The 23,298-nt window shown below is 50.1% G+C and overlaps 1 protein-coding gene across 1 annotated transcript in view; it reads right to left on the bottom strand.

The window, feature by feature from the left end:
• The window catches only part of CLCN4 (chloride voltage-gated channel 4), a 65,071-nt gene that overhangs the window by 25,623 nt on the left and 16,150 nt on the right, over nucleotides 1-23,298 (bottom strand). The window contains exons 3-6 of the mRNA XM_055338642.1: nucleotides 10,815-10,969; nucleotides 8,409-8,508; nucleotides 3,492-3,679; nucleotides 985-1,107 (exon numbers count right to left, since the gene is read on the bottom strand). Coding sequence (XP_055194617.1) covers nucleotides 985-1,107; nucleotides 3,492-3,679; nucleotides 8,409-8,508; nucleotides 10,815-10,958 — 555 coding nt within the window. The 5' untranslated portion in view covers nucleotides 10,959-10,969. The remainder of the gene's footprint in view (nucleotides 1-984; nucleotides 1,108-3,491; nucleotides 3,680-8,408; nucleotides 8,509-10,814; nucleotides 10,970-23,298) is intronic.

The raw sequence follows: 23,298 nt of genomic DNA, 5'->3' as shown, positions 1-23,298 counted from the left end.
CTTGAAGGATAACTAAACTGCATTGATTATAGTGATACAACTTGTTTAAAGAAATATTTATTTGTTAGAGAGAGAGAGAGAGAACACAGGGAGAAAGGGGAGGGGGAAAGAGAGTCCCAAACAGACTCCATGCTAGTGTGGAGCCCACACGGAGCTCCATGTCATCGCCCTGAGATCATGACCTGAGCTAAAACCAAGAGTCAGTCACTTAACAGTGTGGGCCAACAGGCGCCCCAATATAAGAACTTTTAGACTTATTTCTGGCTAAATATGTTTACTGCCTGGGCTTTTGATGGAATTAGCTCAATGCCATTATTCTACAGTAGATCCTCTTAGGTCTGAAGTTTAATCTCAAGCATTCCTCTTGATCAATGAGGTCACTTCCCTCACACTTGGCTTACATCAAAGTGCTAAAAAAAAAAAACTTAAGAACTCTAACCTCACAGGGGTGTATTCACAGCACAAGCCTTGAATGTGGAATTAAGTTTTTTAAACATTGCTATTACCCTGTCACCAGCAAAGCTAAACGTGGCAAGGGAGTTTACTCATAAGAGAGTTGACTCATCAGTAAACTTTCTGAGCAACAAACCTCCGTTACGGTCTTTGCCTCTCATTACATCACAGGTGCACTGACAGGCCTCTAAGGTGCCCCATGTAGGCACAGGGTTAATGAACTCTGATTCCTCAGGCTCTCAGGGTTATGCCCGGTTTGCAAAGCATTTAAGCATCTGAGAAGCAACAGGGCACAGCTTCTGGACATAGAGCATGAGTTCTGAAGCCAGACGCCGCGTTCAACTTGCAGCTAGCCAGCTGTGTGACGTCGGGCACGTTACTTACCCTCTCTGCGCTTCGCTTTCCTCAGCCATCAAGTGAAAAGTAGAAGCTACCTCATAGGCTCGCTGTAAGGGCCAAATGGGCTGACAGGTAGCAGGTGCTCGGGCCTGGGCTTTGTGCGGGCGCAAGAGCAAGGGGGGCAGCACTCACCTCCGGGATACCCGAGCCGCAGGCGTAGGGCGCGAACACGCGCACCAGGGAGACGGCCAGGAACGCAAACAGCAAGGCCCACAGGATGTACATCAGGTAGTTCAGGATGTACGCGCTGGCCCCCTAAACACGCGAGGCAAGGACGAACCGTGAGGCGCCGCGGGGCCGAGCAGCGCCCCGACCCCTGGGCGCCCCGGGGGGCTTGGCCGCTGCTCCTGCGATGGGGGGCCCTCCCGGAGCTGCTGACACCGCCTCCCACCGGGGCGCCCGCCTGCGTGGACGTCATCACTCCCACCGGGGCCACGGAGGGTGCAGCGGAGGCCTCTGCCGAAGGCCGTGGAAGGTTCGGCCAGCTCTGCGGGGGACTGGCCTCCCTCGGCAGGGAGCACAGGCTGCACCCCCCGAGGTGAGGGCAGCAAAATGCGCTTCAGCAAGCCCGCCTGGCACTTTTGCAGGGGAAGGGCCACCGCCTCCTGCGGGAGAACGCCCTGAACCCTTTAGTCCGAGCCAGCCGACGGCCTAACAGTGCTTTCTGCGCCGAGGACCGGCCTGGGGGCCTCCCGCCACCCCCGCAGCACCCCAGTGAGGGCCGAAAGGAAGGACAGGCTGCAGCTCCGGGCACCTGGTAACTGCAAACGCGAGCTCCAGGCCGCCGCTCTGGCCTTTGCGGCCCCATATATTCACAGCCTATGCGAGAGAAGTCGGGCCGAGCAATGCATTTCACCCACTTAGAACCCTACTTTTTTTGAGACTAAAAATCACTTCTCACTCTTCCTAACAGGCATTCTTTGAATCAAAGTATAAATCTTAGAAACGGTTGAAAACATGGACAGCCCTATTTCCCCCTAAAGAAAACCTATTGCAAATAGGAGACAAGAAATAAAATAAGGTGTCCAGCCAATTTTGCCTGCCCACTCCCATCAACCCCAGTAGAGAATTTATTTTGGGAAGTAATGGAGAACACCGAGAACGTGTGAGATTTCAAGAGCCCCATCTACTTCTGAGATGGGAAGGAATTAGTTTTCAATTCCATGGAGGAAGAGGTTTAGCAAAATGGCAAAGTACATTCCACATATCTTCAGCTATGCTAAGTCTATTGGGCAAAATTAATTAATTAATTAGTTTTAAAAGTGTGTGGTGGTGGGAGAAAAGGGAGAAATCACATCCATTTTCCAAAAATACATCTTTGCACTACCCTTAGGGTGAATCTTGCCAACCTAGTTCCCCTCTACCTGGGTTTCTGATGTCGATGACCTATAGTCACCGCAGTCACCACTGAATTCAGTTACAAGCTAACCCTTTTCCCTAATGAAGATCTTTTTGTACAGATCTGAAGCTCTAAGTGCCACAAAGGCAAACACCCAGTCTGCAGCTCCCCACAACACCCGCTACGCCTGGGCCCCTCCCTTGACAGAAGGCCCAGGAACATACTCTGCAATGCACTCATAAAAATACATCGGAGGGCGAGAACACAAACCTCACTGAGATGACACTTCACACCTGCCAGGAGGGCTAGAACCAAATCCAGACACTCACAAGTGTTGGCAAGCAGGTGGACAAACAGAAACCCTCACATGTGGCTGTTTCGGATAGAGAATGATGAAATCACTCCGGGAAACATTCAGGCAGTTCCTCAAAGGGTTTAAAAGGTTACCACATGACCCAGAAATTCCCCAACTAAGCAGAGACCCCAGAGAGATGAAAATATGCCCACACAAAAACTTGCACACAAATGTCCGAAACAAAATCATTCCTAACAGTGAAAGGGTGGAAGCAGCCCGTGTTCCTCAACTAATGAGTGGATAAATATGGTCTAGCCACAGAGTGAGATAGGATTCAGCCACAAAAAGAAATGGAATACCAATTTACGCCGGGACATGAATGAACCGGAAAAACATGATGCTGAGTGAAAGAAGTCGGACACCAAAGTAGGATTCCCCTCAGAGACAGGAAAATCAGGGGTTGCTTAGGGCTGCTGAGTTGGGAGGAATGGGGAGTGGCTGTTAATGGGTACAAGGTTTCATTTGGGATGACGAAGATGTTCTAAAATTATATTGTAGTGACAGTAGCATGACTCTGAATATTCTAAAAGCCGGTGCACTGTACACTTTAAATGGCATACCGAGTGAATTCTAGCTCAATAAAGCTGGTATTGTTTTTTTGTTAAAAAAAAAAAAGATAATTTCTTTTCTTACTAGAAGGTATAAAATGCAACCCTACCTCTTTAGCACCCTCAGCAAACCACTCTCTCAGTAAGAAAATTAACAAGACTTGTACAAATATATATATATATTTCGTGAATGTGAATCAAGAGGAAAGGCTTTTCCGACTTAAGTTTGCACATGAGAGCTAGAAAAAGCCAAGTGGCACTGGTATTGCACCAAGGACGGTGATCAGAACAGACCCTTGAACGTGAAAGCACAGACATTCACAGAAGGCCCAGTGGTGTTCCAAAGTGCCTGTGGAATAGCGGGTGGTCCCGGCCAGGCCCTTGCCCAGACACCCACCTCCGACTGATTCACCAGCAGCTCCGACCATTTCTGCCACAGGGGACACTTGTCCCTGTCCTCAAAAGTGGTCTCGTTGGAAGTCCAGCAGCACTGCTCGTGGCTGTACCAGAAGGCAGACAAGCAGACCCCCTCCTTCAAATCGGTCATCCAGTCGACGGCGAGATCAATGACCCCAGCCAAGGTGCCTGGAAGAAGCAGCAAGAGTCACTTAGAGGAACCGCCTGTGATGACGCAGGAGAACACGCGGCTTGGGGGCCGACGCAGGAGCCCAGCAGCCAGGCAAGCCATGCCAGAGGAGGAGGTGACCAAGGATACCTGGTACGTGGTTGGCTTAAATCCGACAGGAGTGACAGACACACAAGGCTCAAGTCATCACAAGCCACTGGGGCCAAGTACCTTTCAGAATTCACCCATTCCAAATTCTAGAAACAGGGTACATAAGCCCTATAGAGGAGGTAACCCCCTCAGTGGCTTCTGGGACACGATGCTGGGATCACACACATTGATATTTCTCAGGCAAATTTGACACTTCAGACAAAATGGAGGCATAATGACTATAATAGCCTCATTGTTAAGTAAGGTTTTGCCACCAAATTTGGAAAATCCCCATTAGAACTTTCTGGATTTTTAAAATTATGGATAAAGGATTGTGGATCTATGTAAGTAGGTGACTTTTTTTTAAAGATTTATTTAAGAGAGAAAGCAGAGAAGAGGGGCAGAGGCAGAGGGAGAGGGAGAAGCAGACTCCCCACTGAGCAGGGAGCCCAATGTGGGGCTCAATCCTAGGACCCCAGGGTCATGACCTGAGTCCAAGGCAGTTGCTTCACCAACTGAGCCATCCAGGTGCCTCTAGGTAACTACTTCAAAGGCTGACAGAAGTGAGATAAAATAGAGCGTGCAGCGGGCCACAGAAGGCTACATTGGAGCTCTTTCTAGAATAATCCATTCCAGAGTCTTTTATAGAGGTAGGGAATACTTCCGGGCTACTGACTTTTTCTAACTTTGACTAGATCCTTATTACAATATCACTTCCTCACCTGCATCCACACACCTGCATCAGGGCTCACCCTTCCCTGCTCTTCTGTTACACTGAAACCTGCTCACTGTTCTTGAGAGGAAGCCTGAATCCTTAGCAGGTCTCTGACTCAAACAGCCGGCCTCTCATTCCTTTCCTGCCTCCTCTCTTTCCATCACTAACCCCCCATCCTGCCCACACCATGTTCCTGGAGCTCTCCTCTTTACACCACCTCAGGCAACACCGTCCTTCCCAGACCTGGCAACCTCCTATTTATCTTCCAGATTCAGTATTTTCATCACCTCCCTTGGGAAGCCTTTCCCAATTTCCTGAGTCTGGGCTAGGTGTACCTCCCACGCATTCCCCCATCACCATATCACCATACCTCTCATATCCTAATATGAGTGTGTGTGTGCGTGTGTGTGTGTGTGTGCGCACATGCAGATGTGTGTACAGTGTCTAGTCTGTAAGTGTGTGCCAGGGTAGGGGAAATTCTGTTGTGTGGTTTGCATGCCAAAGGCAGGGGTCAGGCCAGATGTCCAGGCTCTGTGTCCACTCTAAGCGGGCAAGAGCCACTCGCCTTGTCCACTGTTGTACCTGTGTCGGGTAAGTGGCAGGAATTTATATCCATAGTGCAATAAATAATGAATGAGAATCAGAAAACCCAGGTGCATCCATCCATCCACTCAAGGGGTATCTACTAAGTACCGGGCTACTATGTGCCAGTCCCTACTCCGCGCCCTGGGGAGATGGCAGTGGACAAAGCAGACTCGGCCCCCTGCCTTTGTGGAATCCCACGTCACGGCGGGAAAGACACCGGACAAGTAAACCAGGGCCTCTGCTGGAAGGTGGTAAGTGCTAGGGAGGCAAGTACGGCACGTTACCGGGGCGCAGCCACTTTGGCAAACAGCCTGCCAGTTCCTCAAACGGTTAATCGTAGAGCTGCCATCTGAGCCAGCAATCCCATTCCTGGGTGTACACGCAGGAGACATGAAAACACACGTCTATGCGAAGACTTGCACACAAAGGCCCACAGCAGCACGGTCCACGAGAGCCAAAAAGTGGAAACAACCCATAGGCCCGTACTGCTGAATAGAGATAAAAAACGCGGTCCAGGCACACGATGGAACAGCATTTGGCCGCAAAACGGAACGAAGCAGGGATGTGTGCTCCAGGACGAACCCTGGAGACATGATGCCAGAGAAGCAGCTCATCCTGAGAGCACGTGCTGTACGTCTGCACTAGACAAAATGTCCAGAACAGGCAAATACGTAGAGACACAAAGTAGATTCTTGGCTTCCTGGGGCTGGGAGGAAGGGGGGGTGGTTCTGGGGCTTGATAGCTAAGGGGTACGGAGGTCCTTTGGGGGCTGATGAGAATGTTCTAAAATTGAGCACAGCGATGGTTTTACAACTGGGAATATGCTAGAAATGGCTGCATTGTACAATTTAACGAGGTGAACTGTATGGAATGTGAATTAGATCTTAATAAAGCTTTTACACACACACACACACACACACACACACACACACACACACACTGGGGTGAGGTGCACAAGGCTGAGGGGGGAGAGGACTTTTAGAAAAGGTGGTCAGGGAAAAAAAGAAAAAAAAGGTGGTCAGGGAACGCCTCAAGCCAAAGAAGCCATTTGAACCAAGCCTTAAAGGAGGTGAGGGAGGGGTCCCCCGCTGGTAATCACGCCATCCCTCGCCCCAGCTTCCAGGCCCAGCTTCCAGGCCTACTCGGCGACAGCGCCGCGGGCTTCATTCGTGGAGCAACAGCGACACCCAGTGGCGGCTCCCGATAACTGCGGCCTCTGCATCCCGGAGACAGAATAGGATGTCCTAATGTCCGGGTGCCGTGGAGGGGAGATGACAGGCCGGGGGGGCGGGGCTGAGTCCCAACCCCCATTGTAAGAACAACCCGGGAACAGAAAAGTGAAGGGGACACAGTTCGCTGGCTTTCCCTTCAAGGCACACTGTAGCCACCTTCACCGCCAGCATCACCCCCTTCTCACCTTCCTCCTGTGTTGGTCTGCTGGGGTGTCCACAGAGCGCCCTGCAGTGGGGGTGCTCAGCCCTGGCTGCACATTAGGATCACAAGTGCAGGGGCGCCTGGGGGGCTCAGTCAGTTAAGCATCTGCCTTCGGCTCAGGTCATGACCTCCGGGTCTTGGGATGGAGCCCCACATCAGGCTCCCTGCCTGCTTCTCCCTCTCCCTCTGCTGCTCCCCCTGCTTGTGCTCTCTCTCTCTCTCTCTCTCTCTGTCAAATAAATAAATAAAATCTTAAAAAAAAAGAATCACAGGTATGGGGAGCTGAGTGATAGGAGGGGGGCTTTACCCCAAAGCTAGGGTACCAACTCCAGAGGTACTATTTATCTGAAGCCCAGGGAGCAAAATTTTTGTTTTCATTCCCCAGGTGATTCTTCCTGAAAGAACTGGTGGAAATTGGGTTGACAGTGAAACGAACTGGTCAATACCAGATTTGTTAAAGACAGCCCAATCGGGCTCTTGTGTGAGGCAATAAATCCATACTGGGCTGTCTACTCTGGCCAGACGCTACAACATCTATTCCGGATTTCTTCATTTCCTCTATTTATTTCTCCTGCCTGGAAGCCAAGAATAATGACACGGTATACAGTTTCATAAATCTATTCTAAATAAAGACATCAAAATTCACAGCAAATGCCTACCCTGCCCGCTTTCCAAGGTGTTCATGGCAGCAGTCAAATTGGTGGTGAAACACCGAGGAGCCATGAAACCGAATTCCCTGCCAACACCGCTGCCATTCTACACCGGGGCTGCCCCTGGGAAAGGAAGGCTAAAATTGGGGAAATGCGGGAAGAGCCGCCGTGACTAGAGTAAAAGGATCCCCCGTGAGCACTGCTCTTGGCTCTTTAGCTTGGGCCGCGGCTGATGGGGGCCCTCCCTGGCGACCAAGCCCCCTCCTGAAACCGGGTACGGAATTTAATGCGCAGAAATCAAAATCCTCTGTAATCACAAAATTTGTATCTATGGCTCATTAGTATTCCGTCCTTCTTGGACCATTTGCTATATTCGGCCTTTACTACAGTCATTCGCTGATCAATCCTATAACCACAACTATTATGTTATTACAGGTAGGTGATTTTTATTAAGCGAATCGCTTTTAGTGCACTCAGATTTCTTATTCTTAGACATTAACCTTCACAGCCTTCTAAAGGAAATAACGTCTCCGGAAACGATTGCTATGGAGAGCTGGAACATTTGATATTAAAAGGGCAGGTCTCCCCCCCAGATACTCCTCCGTTCACCTCTGGCAGCATCTACTGCTCGCAAGCATGGTGCTGGGATTATAAAACTGAAGGACGCAGAGTCCCTGTGGGTCAGAACAACGCATGGGCTGGAGGTATTTCCCCTGGGCCTACCTCAGACCCTGCGGGGGTCTCGAATTATTTTGAGTGTCTTAGGATGCGTAAAATCCATTCCAAGGCCCGGCAGTGCTGCTAGAGACCACTCTCATATGGTGTTTTTTATTATTAGAGATCAAAGTTTTCCTGTACTCGCTTGCCTTCTGCATAACCGAGTACTACAGGATGTAAAATATGTGCTTTCGATAAAATCCAGCTTGGCAATAAACCTTGGTGCTGTGCAGACACGGCCGGCCGGCTCTCTAATTCCGGCCTGTTTGCAATAACGCGCTTGGGCCCATGCCTTGGGGTCCTGCCTTACTGGGGATACCTTTCATGTTAAATGTACGGCTGTGTGTTTTGCTCTTCGCTATTTCAAGTCATGAACCCCTTGCACGGGGTAAAAGAGAAACACTCCGTCTTCAGAACACCATCCCCGACAGGAGCGGCTGGCGCTCAGGTCGGGCACCTCCAGCTGTGGCCCGGGGGTACCGCGCGCCCTCCACGTACCCGCCAGCAGGCCGATGAGCAGCATCACCACCCATCCTGACCACGCATCCAGCAAACTCTTGATGAACTCCCATATGGACTCCTTGCTTTTGCTGGTTATCTGGAAACAAAAAGACACAGTGGTTGAGGCTGGATACGTTTTCCAACTCACGCTTCCTTCCCTGAAAGCGTGTCCTTGGGGGAGATGGGGGAGAGTGAGAAAATGAATGTAATTAAGCGACTAAAGTGCCACTTCCATTACCCTTCCCGCCACTTGGTGCAATGACAACATGGGCCTTCTGGTTCACAGAGCTGTAGAGATGCCATAATGGTCGCCAAGGACTTAGGAGCCCCCGCCCCCAAATTCACTCAATTAAAAGAAAACTTGCTAAGTGTGACTTGATTTGTGATGATTCAGAAGCCATACTGGAGGGAGACAGCAATTCATTGTCACCATTTTATATCAGAGTGACTTCAACCCTCCTCGCGGTCTGCCCACAGCAGCAGCTCTTCGACACGGAATTCATTTCCTTCATTTCCTCCTTTCGTCTGCAAGGTCAAGTGCTGACGGCGAGGACTGCGCATTGGCCACCTGGACCGCCTCCGGGCGCCCTGTCACAGCACCCCCCGCCCTCCCGACCTGCCTCTCGGAGTCCCTTGGAACGTTTTCTGGAAAGATCTTTGTGCAGGTGGCCTGGCCTCTGTCACAGCCCCTCGACCCGGCTATGGCTACGGCAGCACCAAAGGAGCCATAAGGACTGTGTGTGTGAGCGGGTGGGGCTCCGAGAACACTCTCCTTGGGAGGAGCAGGTGCCCCAGCAGGTGCCCCAGCAGGTGGCAGCGGGACCGGCCCAAGGACTCGGCCCCAGGGCTCCAGGGCGCCAGGCCCGAGGCCGCCCCTGCGCTTCCTCCACCTGGCACCCAGGAGGCTGGGTCCTCTTCTTGATTCCGCCCCACTCTCTGCTGGGCCGTGCGAGAAATGGGATGACGTGGGCACTCTTGACATCAGCTCTCCCCCCCCGCTTGGAGGGGGCTGCCCCGAGGCCACCAGCAGTCCCCACACGGTGGGTCTGTCTCCTCCCCTCCCTCTCCACACAGGTGACCTGGCCAGCAGCCCCATCCCCACCGCCGCCTCCTTTTACCCTTTTACTCGGGACCCCTCTGCTGGTCCCCGCCTGGTCCGCAGGGTCTGTTGCAGGCACCCCTCCGGCCCCCCAGGGCACCTACCCAACCCCGGCAGTGCCCAGAGTTCTGACTACCTCCCGACCTCTCCCTCTGTACCCCCACAGCCCCACCTCCCCCCCCCGCACTGTGGGGTTCCAGCCACCTGCCCAGCGCCCCCAGCGCTCACTCCCAGGGGCTGAGACGCGACTCACGGCCGCCCCCACACAGCTGCTGCTCCCCTGTTCTTCCTTCTTGCCAACAGGGACATCACCCCCTGCCCGCCGCAGCCAGGCCTCGTTCAGGACCCCACGCCCTGCCTCTCCCCGACACCCGCCCCCTGACCCTGTCAGGGGCTCCTCTGAGTAACTGGCCCTGAGCCCCTCTCCATCCGCACTTCACTGCCTTGTCACACCTGCCTCCTCTTTCTCCTGAACTAGTTTCCAAGCTCCCTGTTTCTCCGTCTGCGATGCCCCTTTCTTGCACTCTGGGACCAGGAGGATGGAACCCGAACGCCCCTTCACGGCCTGCTGGGTCACCCCAGAGGGGCTCTGCTCCGCAGCCTGGGCTGCCAGACTCACCTCTATCCTCCCCTTCTGTGAACCCTCCACCAGGCCTCACAGCTTCCCGACCTATCGGGCCATGTTCTCTCCTGCCTCTGTGACTTAAGGAAGGGCTGCTTCTGATTTTAGAATCCTTTCCCTTTTCTCTGCCTGGCAAACTCCTAGAGAACCTTCAAGAACCAACTGGAATGTCACCCTCTAAATCATCCTTCTCTAACCCCCCCTCCTGAGTGATCCCACAGCATCTGATACCCAACCTTAGGGTGGCCACTAAAATATATAGCGATCGCCAACTAGATGCCAGGCATTGGAATATGTGCTTTCGTACACACGCAACTCATTCAATATTTGGATATAATGACCTCCATCCTTGTAGATGAGAAGCCAGGTCTAGAAATGTCACCCCAAAGATCACCCAGCCTAAAGGTGTCAAGGGCAGGTTGTAATTGACTTGTCTGGTTCCAGAGTCCCCTCATCGCCCTCCACACCGAAGCTCTGTATGACACAGCCTCCCACCCAGAGCAGGTAACACTGTAATTGCTTGTCCACACCTCTGCCTCTCCAGCTAGTCCTTCTCCTTTTCAGAATCTAGCCCCGTCTGTGACATGCGACCCTAACCCTGGCTCGGTAACTATCCCATGAAAGCATGGCCTAGCTGTTTGGAGGGATCCTCTTCAACAAGTCTTTTATGAGTGCCACCTACCTTCCTGTGTCTGTCGGTGTCCCGTGACTTTTCCCGTAGCCAGTCGATGGTGTGGAAGTCTTCATATGTCCCCACATCAGGGAATGGCTCATCGAGGAAATCCATCAGGTTTCCAGAGCCACTCATCGCTCCTGCATTGACCATACTAGTTACACCTGGGAGAGAAAGCCTGCGATTGAAACCATCATACGGGACATCTGCACAGACACAACAGAAGGAGCCACGCATGGTATTTTCTTATGCCAGAAAGAATCATCTCCGCATGGGCCCCTGTGCTGTAATGAAATATCTATCCAGTCCGTCTTAGTCGCTTCGGGCTGCTCTAACAGAGCACCATAGACTGGGCGGCTTAGAAACAACAGAAATTTATTTCTCACAGTCCTGGAGACTAAAGTCCAAGACCAAGGCGCTGCAGGTTTGGTGTCCGGTGAAGACCCTCAACCTGGTTCACAGACAGCCACCTTTCCACTGTGTCTTCACATGCTGGGAACATCAGAGGAGCTCTCCACAGTCTCTTTTACAAGGACACTAATCCCACTGAGGGGGGCTCAGCTCTCACGGCCTGATCACAGCCCAAGGGCTGCACCTCCTAACGACTCACGTTGAGGGTTAGGTTCCAACACATAACTTGGGGGAGACACCAACAGTCGGTGTGTAGCACAGTCAATTTTTGTTATTTGCGGTCGTTATGTCCTATAAAGTCACCATGAACACCAAATTAGAGAATTCTGAGGCAATGTTCCTGGGTGATCTGTAGGGCTAGGTTCCTGCAGGCCTCTGGTCACAACTTAGTAAACCGGTCAATATACGTACAACCTTGCGTTTTGTGTTTTTGCTTAAAGACATCTTATTGAATATATACTGCTGACTCATTAACACTGAAGTCGCGGCCACAGCACTACAACTCACACCTGGCTGAAGCTTATCTGACAAACGGCTTTTCTCCATGAGGCACGCGCAATAGCAGGCGCACGCCAGCATGGCACTCCGGGGCCGTGCCAGACAGCAGCATTACCAACAGAAAGGCACAAAGATGGGATCCCTGGGTGGCGCAGCGGTTTGGCGCCTGCCTTTGGCCCAGGGCGCGATCCTGGAGACCCGGGATCGAATCCCACATCGGGCTTCCGGTGCATGGAGCCTGCTTCTCCCTCTGCCTGTGTCTCTGCCTCTCTCTCTCTCTGTGACTATCATAAATAAAAAAAAAAAAAAAAATTCTTAAAAAAAAAAAAAAAAAAGAAAGGCACAAAGATGTGAAAACCATGGCACTAGACAGTCCGTACAAAGGACGTTTGTTTATAGTCTGAGAGCCGAAATACGATGGCGGAGCTAGGAACGTGCCCTTCTGGGGAGTCAAACTTTTTGCCACTCTGCACACGCACGTGTCTGTGAATAAGCACGTGCTCACTGGGGGTTACAAGGGAATTTTCGTGAGCAGTCAGATTCACAAATACAGAAGATCGATCACATGCATTTCTGAAAAATCTCAAGTTCTGCCAAAGCAAAGGGAACGTAGGCAGCACCCTCTGTGACCTCGGCCACAGCAACTTCTTACCAGACACGTCTCCAAGGGCCAGGGAAGCAAAGGCAAAGCGAACCATTGGGACTTCATCAAAATAAAAAGCTTCTGCACAGCAAAGGAAACAGGCGACAAAGCCAAAACACAACCAAACCGGCAGAACGGGAGAAGATCTTTTGCAAACTCTGACACATCAGATAGAGGGCTCGTATCCAAGATCTGTAAAGAAATCAAACTTAACACCCAAAAAGCAAACAATCCAGTCGAGAAATGGGCAGAAGACACGAACAGACATTTCTCCAAAGAAGACCTACACACGGCCAACGAGCCCATGAGAAAACGCTCCGCATCGCTCATCAGGGAAGTACAAATTGAAACCACAAGGAGATCCCACCTCACAGCAGTCGGGATGGCTAAAATTAACAAGTCAGGAAACAACAGATGTTGCTGAGGATGTGGAGAAAGGGGAACCCTCGTACACTGTTGGTGGGAATGCAAGCTGGCGCAGCCACTCTGGAAAACAGGATGGAGGTTCCTCAAAAAGTTGAAAATACAGCTGCCCTACGACCCAGCAACTGCACTACTGGGTGTTTATACCAAAGATACAAAGGTAGTGATCCAAAGGGGCATCTGCACCCCAATGTTCATAGCAGCCATGTCCACAAGAGCCAAACTGTGGGAAGAGCCCAGATGTCCGTTGACAGATGCATGATACAGAAGATGTGGTATATATCTACAATGAAATACTACTCAGCCATCAAAAAAATGAAATCTTGCCATTTGCAATGGTGTGGATGAAACTAGAGGATGTTACGCTAAGTGAAAGAAATCAGAGAAAGACAATTATATGATCTCACTCATATGTGGAATTTAAGAAACAAAACAGAGGATCACAAGGGAAAGAGAGGAAAAAATAAGATGAAATCAGAGAGGGAGACAAACCATGAGACTTTTTTTAAATTTTTTTTAAGATTTTATTTATTCACGAGTAACACAGAGAGACAGAGAGACAGAGAGAGAGAGAGAGAGAGAGGCAGAGACGCAGGCAGAGGGAGAAGCAGGCTCCATGCAGGGAGCCCGACGTGGGACTCGATCCCGGGTCCCCAGGATCACACCCTGGGCTGCAGGCGGCGCTAAACCACTGTGCCACCGGGGCTGCCCGAGACTCCTAATCAAACAAACTGAGGGTCGCTGGAGGGGAGGTGGGGGGAGACAGGGTAACTGGGTGACGGGCACTAAGGAGAGCACGTGATGTGATGAGCACTGGGTGTGATATGCAACAGATCAATCACTGACCTCTACCTCTGAAACCAATAATACATCATATGTTAATTCACTGAATTTAAATAAAATAATAAAATAAAATGCTCCCCCACCCCCAAAAAAAGCACGGCGTAAAACAAGAGGGCTGGAGAAGCAAACGGGGTTGAGGCACACCACTCCAAATCCGATCACTGCAACCAGACCAACCACTCGTGCTCTTGTCAGATGCACTCGGGCAGACAGCCTGTGTGTCATCACTGCAGACATTCGACATGTACAGCAAGAGCAGGGTGGCATGCTGGCGAGACATTAACTCACTGGTGGAAGAGCCAAGGCAATCCACAGAGACAGGGGGTGGGGTGTAGGGGGAGACCCTGGAGATAGACGAGGAAATAGGACAACCTGCCACACGACCCGTGCTATGGTCGGAACATCCGTGCCCCCTCAAAATTCGTACGTTGAAATCCTATCCCCCAATGTAATGGTATTAGGAGGTAGGGGGCTGTTGGGAGGTGACTAGATCAGGAGGGCAAAACCCTTGTGAATGGGATTAGCACCCTTATAAGAGAGACCCCAGAAAGCTCCCTCACCTCTTCTACCGTGTGAGGACACAACAAGAAGTCTCTGAGAAGAGGGCCCTCATCCAACAGTGCTGGCACCCCAATGTCAGACTCCCAGCCTCCAGACCTGAGAAATAAATGTCTATTGTTTCTAAGCTGCCCAGTCCGTGGGATTTGATTATAGCGGCCCAAACAGACTAAGACAAGCCAAGAGCCATGCCAGGCTGGCAGCACACTGCCCTGGGCAAGGAAGCCCTGGATACAGACGCTCACTTTTAATTTTTCTTAAAATACACTCAAAAGGGCTCCTGCTGCCAGGACAGTAGCCAAGCTGAGACTTTCTCTTTTTCCTGCCTAAGATAACAATTCCACTCCCACTATCCTGGCTCCCTGTGTCTGGAAAGGAACCGCAAATAAACCAAGACACCTTCCATGTTATACCACCCTCAGAGCCTGATTTACAGATCACATAGGAGCTAATTCGAGATGTAGAAAATGCTTTGCAGCAGGACCAGAGCTCCCCACCAGTTAGCAGGAAAAAATAATGCACTTTCACAAAGACAAGAGGTTGGAATAAGCACTAAATAAAAATTACTTTGGCAAAGAGCATGGAAATTTGAATTACAGGATGAGGACCACAAAAGTGCCAGAGTAGATGGTTAAAGAGGTGAAGGGTAGTTATAAAAATATTTGAGCACAGGCTTCTCTCTTTGCTTTATGTATTTTTATATCTGGAGGACTCAACCATGACCTGATGAAACTGCATTTTAATCAAATTGAAGAGTCGCTATGGGTAAAGCGGGGTAACCACCTTACAAGCAATAAAGTGGTGATAGTGAGTGATTTATTGACCGTCTGTGCAACTCGGCTGCTTTAAAACTTTAAAAGTTTGAGGTCTGAGCTATGCCAAGCTGAAAACTATACCCGTTGATGAGTACCCAGGGAAGAATCATGTTGCATAAGTCAGTAGCAACCAATAATAAAAGGGAAGGAGTAAAATTAGAAAGCCAAGATTTCATTCTCATTTCTACAAAAACAAGGTGGTAAGAGCTTTGTATTATATGTGGCACCGAAAACCTCTGATGGTAAAAGTAAGGGAGCTGTTGACCCACAATCGGGAGCCCTCGTGAGAAAAACCAAACCAGCAGATAGAAGAACAGCAGAGACTTGGACATTCTATTAAAAGGGAGTTCATGTTACCTGAAATTTAACCAAATCTCTAGTCAAGCAACAACTCCAGGCAATACAGGTTGAATCAAAAAGTCACTCTTGAAAACAACTAACATCTTTAAATTTTGACGGAGCGTGTCATGGTCGTGACAATTAGACACATGATTGGTAAAGGAAAACAAGCAAGATGTATGTAATTCATAGATCTAGTCCAGGCTTCCCTGGGAGCCCAGAAGGAGGTGGTGAGGTCACTTCTGACGCTGGGATTAAGAAAGACAGGAGGGTCCGAGAGAAGTATAAGAAGAGGGCATCGAGGTTAGAAAAATGGAAAGAATTCTATCTGGAATCCATCTGGGGGATGTGGATGGATAAGGAATGAGAATCTGGCCAAATAAGGGAGCAATAGGAGTGAAGTCCAAGGACTTGCTAACTGAGAAATCAACTCAACCTATATAAGCTCATTAGGGCACAAGGAACAACCCCGAATGGATACAAATAGTCATCTGTGCCTTAGTCGGGAGCCCTTCCTCCTTTATCCGTTTTCATTTCTTCTCTCCAATAAGAGCGCTTCTGCTGGCAGACGACTCCCAAGCTTATAGCCTCGAGGCCTTGGTTTTAGGATGGACAACATCCTGGGACCTGGATCTGAGACTCCTACTCGGTCCAGATCATCCAGCTCAGGGCTCAGCCAACTGCAGCTTGTGGCCTGCGGCCTGGTTTCGTAAAGAAAGTTTGAGCGGAACGCAAGACACGCCCAGGCATTTATATATTGTCTCTGGCTGCGCTCAGATTACACGAGCAAGTAGTTACAACAAAGACTACGTGGCCCACAAAGCCTGAAACGTTTACTATTTGGCCATTTACAGAAAACTTTTGCTGATCCCTGATCTACGTAATGTATGCAGTGGACTGATTACAAAAATGCCCATATCCTCTACCCCTCCCTGTACCTGCCACACTTTCAGTGGGAGTTCCGGGTCCTCTTCATTAAGAGGTGGTGTCTACTCCTCCACCCACTGAATCTGGACTGGCCTGTGGCACGCAGCAGAAGTGACGAGCATGCATGTGTGTCCCAAGAGGTGGTTGCTTTTCTGGGAGGGGACCTCTGCCTCTGCCATGAGAAGAAGCCTAGACTAGAATGCTGGAAGATGAGCGACCACATGGAATCAAGCCAGGTGGGTCATCTCAGCTGAGGCCATTCTAGATCACCTAGGCCCAACCAAGCACAGATTCCTGAGTGAGCCCAGGCAAGATCAGCTGAGTTTGGCCCTATCAAAGCACCCAGCCACCCACGGACCCTGAGAATAACTGGCTATTGTTTCAAGCTACTGGGTTTTTTGAAGGAGTCGTCCTGTAGTAACAGTGTTTAATGTTGTTACTTGGGCTCCGAGGGAGAGGATAATGAAGACAGAGAAGTTGGCTGTGGCATCATAGACTGACTCTGAGGAGGAGGACAGGAACAATGATTGATGATAAAACTGCCAACGGAGATGGGATGGAATCCCATCTGGAGGTAGGTGGCCTGACAAAATAACACCTCTCCTACACAAGCATATTTACCTATAAAGGGACTTTGGAAGATACACGAGGCATCTAGATCTTTTATCCAGTCCTTTCCGGCAAGAAAGTTATCTAGGAGTTTGCTCTTCCAGGAGGACGACTCCGAGTGGCAGGGGGCAAAATGTTCACCAACAGATGATAACAACAGATCCCGTCCAGTAAAACTCACTTCACCCAGGGACCAATGAACACAGCATGTGTTAGCTGTGATGGTAGCACTGATGTGATTTATGACTTTGATGTTGAAAACAACTCTGGACGGCTTGGCTCACTCTCAATACGGATCTGTATCATTTAAAGGAAACCTGGATTTTGCCTGGTTGGATATTGGCAACAACAAAACGGTTTCTAGAAGATGAAAGAAAGCAGGAAATCTCCCAGATCAAGGTAAAGAAGGACAGGTTCTAAGTATAATAGAGGCCAAATTGAATACAGAGCACCCCATGCCAGGCTAATAAGGATTATCAGCATGGCAGGCAGAAAGTGGTACGTCTGAGTGTGCTGTTTCCCCCACCTAGAACAGCTTTCCTACCCTCCGCCTGGAAAGCTTTTCTATTCACCGTCCAGGATTCTGCTGTTTCCTCTCTCTCTGTGTCACGTGCATTCATTTCCCCAGAGAGAGTTGGGGGCTTCCTCCTTGGCAATCAAAAGTCTTCTCTTTTTTTTTCTTTCTTTCTTTTTTTTTTTTTTTTTGAACAGCAGTTAACAAAATAACAATACAAGATCCACCCTCTTAACAAATTTTAAGGGTACGGCACCATGTGTGCAATGTCCTACAGAGGATCTCTAGAAATTTTCTGTCTTCCGCAAGGGACACTTCCTACACAGTGAACCCCGACTCCCCATTTCTCCCTCCAGCCCCTGGCAACCACTACCTTCTGCTTCTATGAGTTCGACTCCTTGAGATGCCTCCTATGGAGGAAACTGCGCACTGTGTCCTCCTGCAACCGCCTGCGGCAGGACTTCTTTCCAAAGGCCACTGTACGTGCACGTCACATTTTCTTTGTCCAGCTGATGGGCATCTAGGTCGCCCACTCCCCCCATCCTTCCCAGCGGACCACGATGCCCTCTTTCCCCACCTGTCACCAGGGAGGGGCACAGCCACGGGCTGAATCCAGCAGCGCCAGGTGCTGGAGGGGGGGGGTGGCGCAGGGCCGCGCGGGCGACAGCTGCTGCCCAGCTGGAAGGGCCACGGAGCGGGGATACTTCGCATCCGGCCGGCCGCCCGGCACGTCAGCGAGGACAGCAGGGGACACCTCCGGCCACCCACCCGCGGCTCTTCCCAGGGTTCTGATCCTCTCTTCCACCTGCCCAGCTCGTCCGGGAATTGGCCAACAGGGGTTGGCGGCGAGGAGCGCGGCCTGCGTGGGAGAGGCCCCGGCCGGGAGGGCCACAGCTGGAGGGGCTTCGGCGGCGTCTCATCGCGGCGCCCACGGGAGAAGCCCCCAGATGCCCGCCCATGGCGGGGCGGAAGGACATGGGGTCTAGACCCCACCCGCACACTACAGGACGGGAGCCGGCAGAGTGCGTCGTCCTGCGGGCCAGATCCAGCTCCCGCCTGCTATTTTTTTTTTTTATTCCCTTAGCCAACCTATAGAGCACCATTAGTTTCGGATGCAGTGGTCGTGATTCATCGGTTGCACGTAACACCCAGTGCTCGTCACGTCACGTGCCCTCCTTCATGCCCGGCACCCAGTGACCCCCTCCCCCCACCACCTCCCCTCCAGCGACCCTCAGTTTGTTTCCTATGATTAGGAGCCTCTTATGGTTTGTCTCCCTGAGTTTTTCTTTAAGATTTTATTTATTTGAGAGAGAGAAAAAATGAGGAGAGAGGGAGAAGCAGACTCCCCACTGTGCACAGAGTTCAACATGGACCTTGATCCCAGGACCCTGGGATTGTGACCTGGGCCAAAGGCAGTCACTTAACCAGCTGAGCCACCCAGGTACCCCACCGATTTCTTTCTATTCAGTTTTCCTTCCCTTACCCTGTGATCCTCTGTGCTATTTCTTATATTTCATATATGAGGGAAGACATATGATCATTGTCTTTCTCTGATGGGCCTATTTCACCCAGCATAATACCCTCCAGTTCCATCCATGTCAATGTAAATGGTGGGTATTCATCCCTTCTGATGGCTGAGGAATATTCCATTGTATATATATATATATACACCACATCTTCTTTATCCATTCATCTGTTGATGGCCATCTGGGCTACTTCCATAGTTTGGCTATTGAGGACATTGGGACGCAGGTGCACCTTTGAATCACTACATTTGCATCTTTGGGGTAAATACCTAGTAGTGCAATTGCTGGGTCATAGGGTAGCTTTATTTTTAACTTGAGGAAGCTCCAACAGTTGTGTTTTTCAGCGTGGCTGCACCAGCTTGCATTAAAGAATGAATGGGTCAACCAGGAAATTAAAAAATTTAAAAAGTTCATGGAAACAAATAAAAATGAAAACACAACTGTTCAAAACCTTTGGAACGCAGCAAAGGCAGTCCTAAGAGGGAAGAATAGAGCAATACACGCCTTTCTCAAGAAACCAGAAAAGTCTCAAATTCACAGGCTAACTTCACACCTAAAGGAGCCAGAGAAAGATCACCACCTGCTTTAGTATGGCTCACGAGCTAAGAATGGTTTTTACATTGTTCTTAATAATTGAAAAGAGGAATGATATTTTGTGACACACAAAGATCATGCGAAATTCAGTGTCAAAATGAAGCATTATGGAAACATAGCCCCAGTCGCTAATTTGTATATTGTCTCCTGCTGCTTTCTACATGGCAAGGGCCAAGTTAAATAGTTCCAACAGGCCACCCAGCCCACAGAGCTTCAAACAGTTATGGTCTGGCCCTGAAGAGAAAAACTCGGCTGTATAGAGCAAAGAGAATGAACAAAGGATAATGACACCCAACAATGTGGATACATTTTACAACATAATGTAAAACAAAAGCTGGAAATAAAAGCTGCCATTTATATAAAGCTCAAAAGCAGGCAACATTAATCTGTGGTGTGAGGGTAGGGATAGTGGTTACCTTTCAGGGGTGGGATAGGGCCTGGAAGGGGCCAGAAAGGACTTCTGGGGGCCAGTTGCGTGCTGTTCCTTGATCTGGGTGCTGGTTATGTAGGTGAGTTCCCTTTGCAAAAAACTTAAGGAGGTGCACACTTAGGATTTTTGCATTTTTATAGATAAAAGGCTCAGTTAAGAAATGTGATTTCAGTCTGGCAGCACCTCAAAAGGTTAAACAGAGTTTCCACATGACCCAGCAGTTCCACTCCCAGGCTTATACCCAAGGGAACTGAGAACATGTCCACACAAACACTTATACACAAATGATCAGAGCAGCCATATTCCTATACTAACCAAAAAGTGAAAACAACCCAAAAATGCCATCAACTGATGAACGGACTAGACCCCAAAAATGAAACTAAGGGACCTTACTAGCAACATTTCAACCTGGAAGCTTTGGGAAAATTGAAAAGGTCATTTCTAACACACACACACACACACACACACACTTTGAGGTTTATAGGATATCCTACAATCAGAAGTTTCTCCAGCTAATTAGCTATCCTAATGCTTCAAGATTCCAGATGCCTTTGGCTCATGAATGAAGATAGGATCATACCACAGCTCTAACAAAGTGCTAGAGCTAGAGGTCACCCATATTCACAAGACACCGCAAAAAAGCATAGGACCCAAGGACGAAAGGATCTAAGAATATGGAGTTCAGAGCCAGATCTTGATTAGATGGCACAAAAAAAAAAAAAAGCAAACAAAAAACACCAAACACCAAAAACTCAGAAAAGCTTCATTTCTTGCATCTTTTCCAAAAGCTCCAAAAGTCATCACAAGCAGCCACTACTAAGTCCGTCTTCTTGCAGCCCCTTGTGCCGGCCGCTACTCTAAAGACCACCAGGCTAGGTGCCCCCGGTCTCAGCGGGGGTGTCATCACACCACATGGCCACCAGCAAGTGCTCTGCTAGCAGCCTTTCGGCCTGGGTACCCTCGAGTCCCCGAGGAAGGTCCTATGGGCCCAGGAACACATGCGGGGACTGCCTCTTCCTTCCCCATGTCTCTTCGACATGTGAGTCCCACCTCTGCTCAAAGAGAAGGCAGGACACCCTCCCCACCCTGCCCTGCCTCACCCGCTGTCCTTCCTTGGCCTCCTGTAGCTGGAAATCCCACCTCAGGTCCTGAAAACCTCCCACCTCCAGAGCCCGCGGCTCTGGCTCTCTGCCCTGAGCCACTGGAGGGCAATCACCCACGGCCACACCTGTCACCTTTGGTGGCTTCTCTTCTCCTACCCATGCTCTGACTCAAGTGCTTCCCAAACTGTGCTTGCAATGGGTAAGTCACCTCAGTGCGAGGCCTGCATTACTATGACGGTCGGCGTGACCAGCTAACTTGACCCCTTCGCCATCCAGCCTCTCCTCCGAGGGCGGCCAGGCCAGCTCCTGACCCGTACTCAGTCCTCGGACAGGGGAGGGAAGCAGGAGCTTAAACTGAACGAAGAAACCCCCCACCCGGCTGCCTTTATTCTGACCCAGGATCTCTGTCACACACCACCAGGACACACCTAAGGGGTGTGATCCAATACAAACTCATCGCTGGCTTCAAATTACACAACAGAGCGTGGTTCTCTCAACTCGCTCATGTGGACAGAGCAAGGAAAGGGTTACTGCCATGAAATCCGAGGCTGTCACAAACATCTGTTTATCTGCCATTTCTGCTGCCCTGAATTCAAAGATTAAAAGAGGAAGTTTAAAATATAACAAGTGGCAGCGCCTGAGTGGCTCAGTCGGTTAAGCGTCTGACTCGTGATGTAGGCTCAGGTCATGATCTCATGGGTCTTGATCTCCTGGGTCGTGGGATGGAGCCCTGGCAAAGGGCCTCCAGCATTGGTGTTGGGCTCTGCCACGGCAGGGGGTCTGCTTGAAATTCTCTCCCTCTGCCTCTTCCACCACTTGTGCCTGGATGCACATGCACTCTCTCTCTCTCTCTCTCTAAAAGAAATATTTATTTAAATAATTTAAAAATAAAAATAAAACATAACAAATGCACCAGGATTTTCTGTCCCCACAAAGTACACACACAGACACACAGTCTCTCTCTCTCTCTCTCTCTCTCTCTCTCTCTCTCTCTCTCTCCCCCATCCCCCAACCAGCCCATGATAAGATACAGAAAGGCAGTATCCATCTGTGGCTCTCCCTGTGCCTCCAGGCCCAGCAATGGCCTGTACAGAGTTCCTGCCACACACAAAGGAAGTTATAGGGAAGCCTTGACGTTGGTCTCTTCACCCACAGTTGTAAAACCACCGCATGGCCACATGCACATGAACTGCCCTATACATGTGGCTTTGTTGTCATCACCCAATTTCTAGAATAACTACTGTATCTGAGGCTGCCAGTGCCCCACCCATATCCTTCAAAACCTTCTAGTAAGCTCCAGCTTATTTCCAACTGAGATCGTTGTTTCAGGACCCACAGAAAGGGGCTCTGCTGACATGGCCTGCCTGAAGTGTGTTATTAGGAGCAGGTATTAACTGATACCTCTCAGGAACTGGTATATAAATACCCCCACTCCCTCACCCTTGGAATGGAGTCATTTCAAGGTATGTGTTGTTTTTTTTTTTAAGATTTTATATACCCATTCATGAGAGAGACACACACAGAGAGACAGAGAGAGGCAGAAACACAGGCAGAGGGAGAAGCAGGCTCCACGCAGGGAGCCCGTGCAGCACTTGATCCCGGGACTCTAGGATCACGCCATGGGCCAAAGGCAGGCGCTAAACCACCGAGCCACCCAGGGATCACAAGGCATGTGTTTCATAGCCAGGCAGGAAAGATTTACCACTGCAGGCTTGAGACTGCTCCCCTTGGGAAGGCCTGCTGCTGGCAAGGCTGGCCCTTGGCTGGCATGTGGAAACCTGGATTTCAAGAAGTTCCCACCATTCCCAGAACTGGTAAGAATGGCTCATTGTGACTACACTGGTTGTCCAAATAATGTAATTTATGCTGAACTCCTGTTTTCCTTCTAAGAGTCTGGAATTTTGATAATGAGCTAGACTGAGAGTACCTGCAGGAACAACCTCCAATAAATCTCATGGGTACTGGGGCGCCTGGGTGGCTCAGTGGTTGAGTGTCTGCCTTCAGCTCAGGGCCTGATCCCGGGGTCTGGGGATGAAGTCCTGCATCAGGCTCCCCAAAGGGAGCCTGCTTCTCCCTCTGCCTGTGTCTCTGCCTCTGTGTGTCTCTCATGAATAAATAAATAAAATCTTAAACCTCATGGGTACTAAGACTCTAACAAGCTTGCCTTTTCCCTTTGCTGACTCTCTCCTACATTCCTTACGATAATAAACCAAACCCCGAAAACAACTACATGCTGTCTTTTGAGTACTCCTAGTTGAAC

The sequence above is a fragment of the Nyctereutes procyonoides genome, unplaced genomic scaffold, assembly GCF_905146905.1.
Source record: "Nyctereutes procyonoides isolate TBG_1078 unplaced genomic scaffold, NYPRO_anot_genome, whole genome shotgun sequence".
Taxonomy (NCBI): Eukaryota; Metazoa; Chordata; class Mammalia; order Carnivora; family Canidae; genus Nyctereutes; species Nyctereutes procyonoides.
This window is presented reverse-complemented; position numbering and strand designations above follow the sequence as displayed.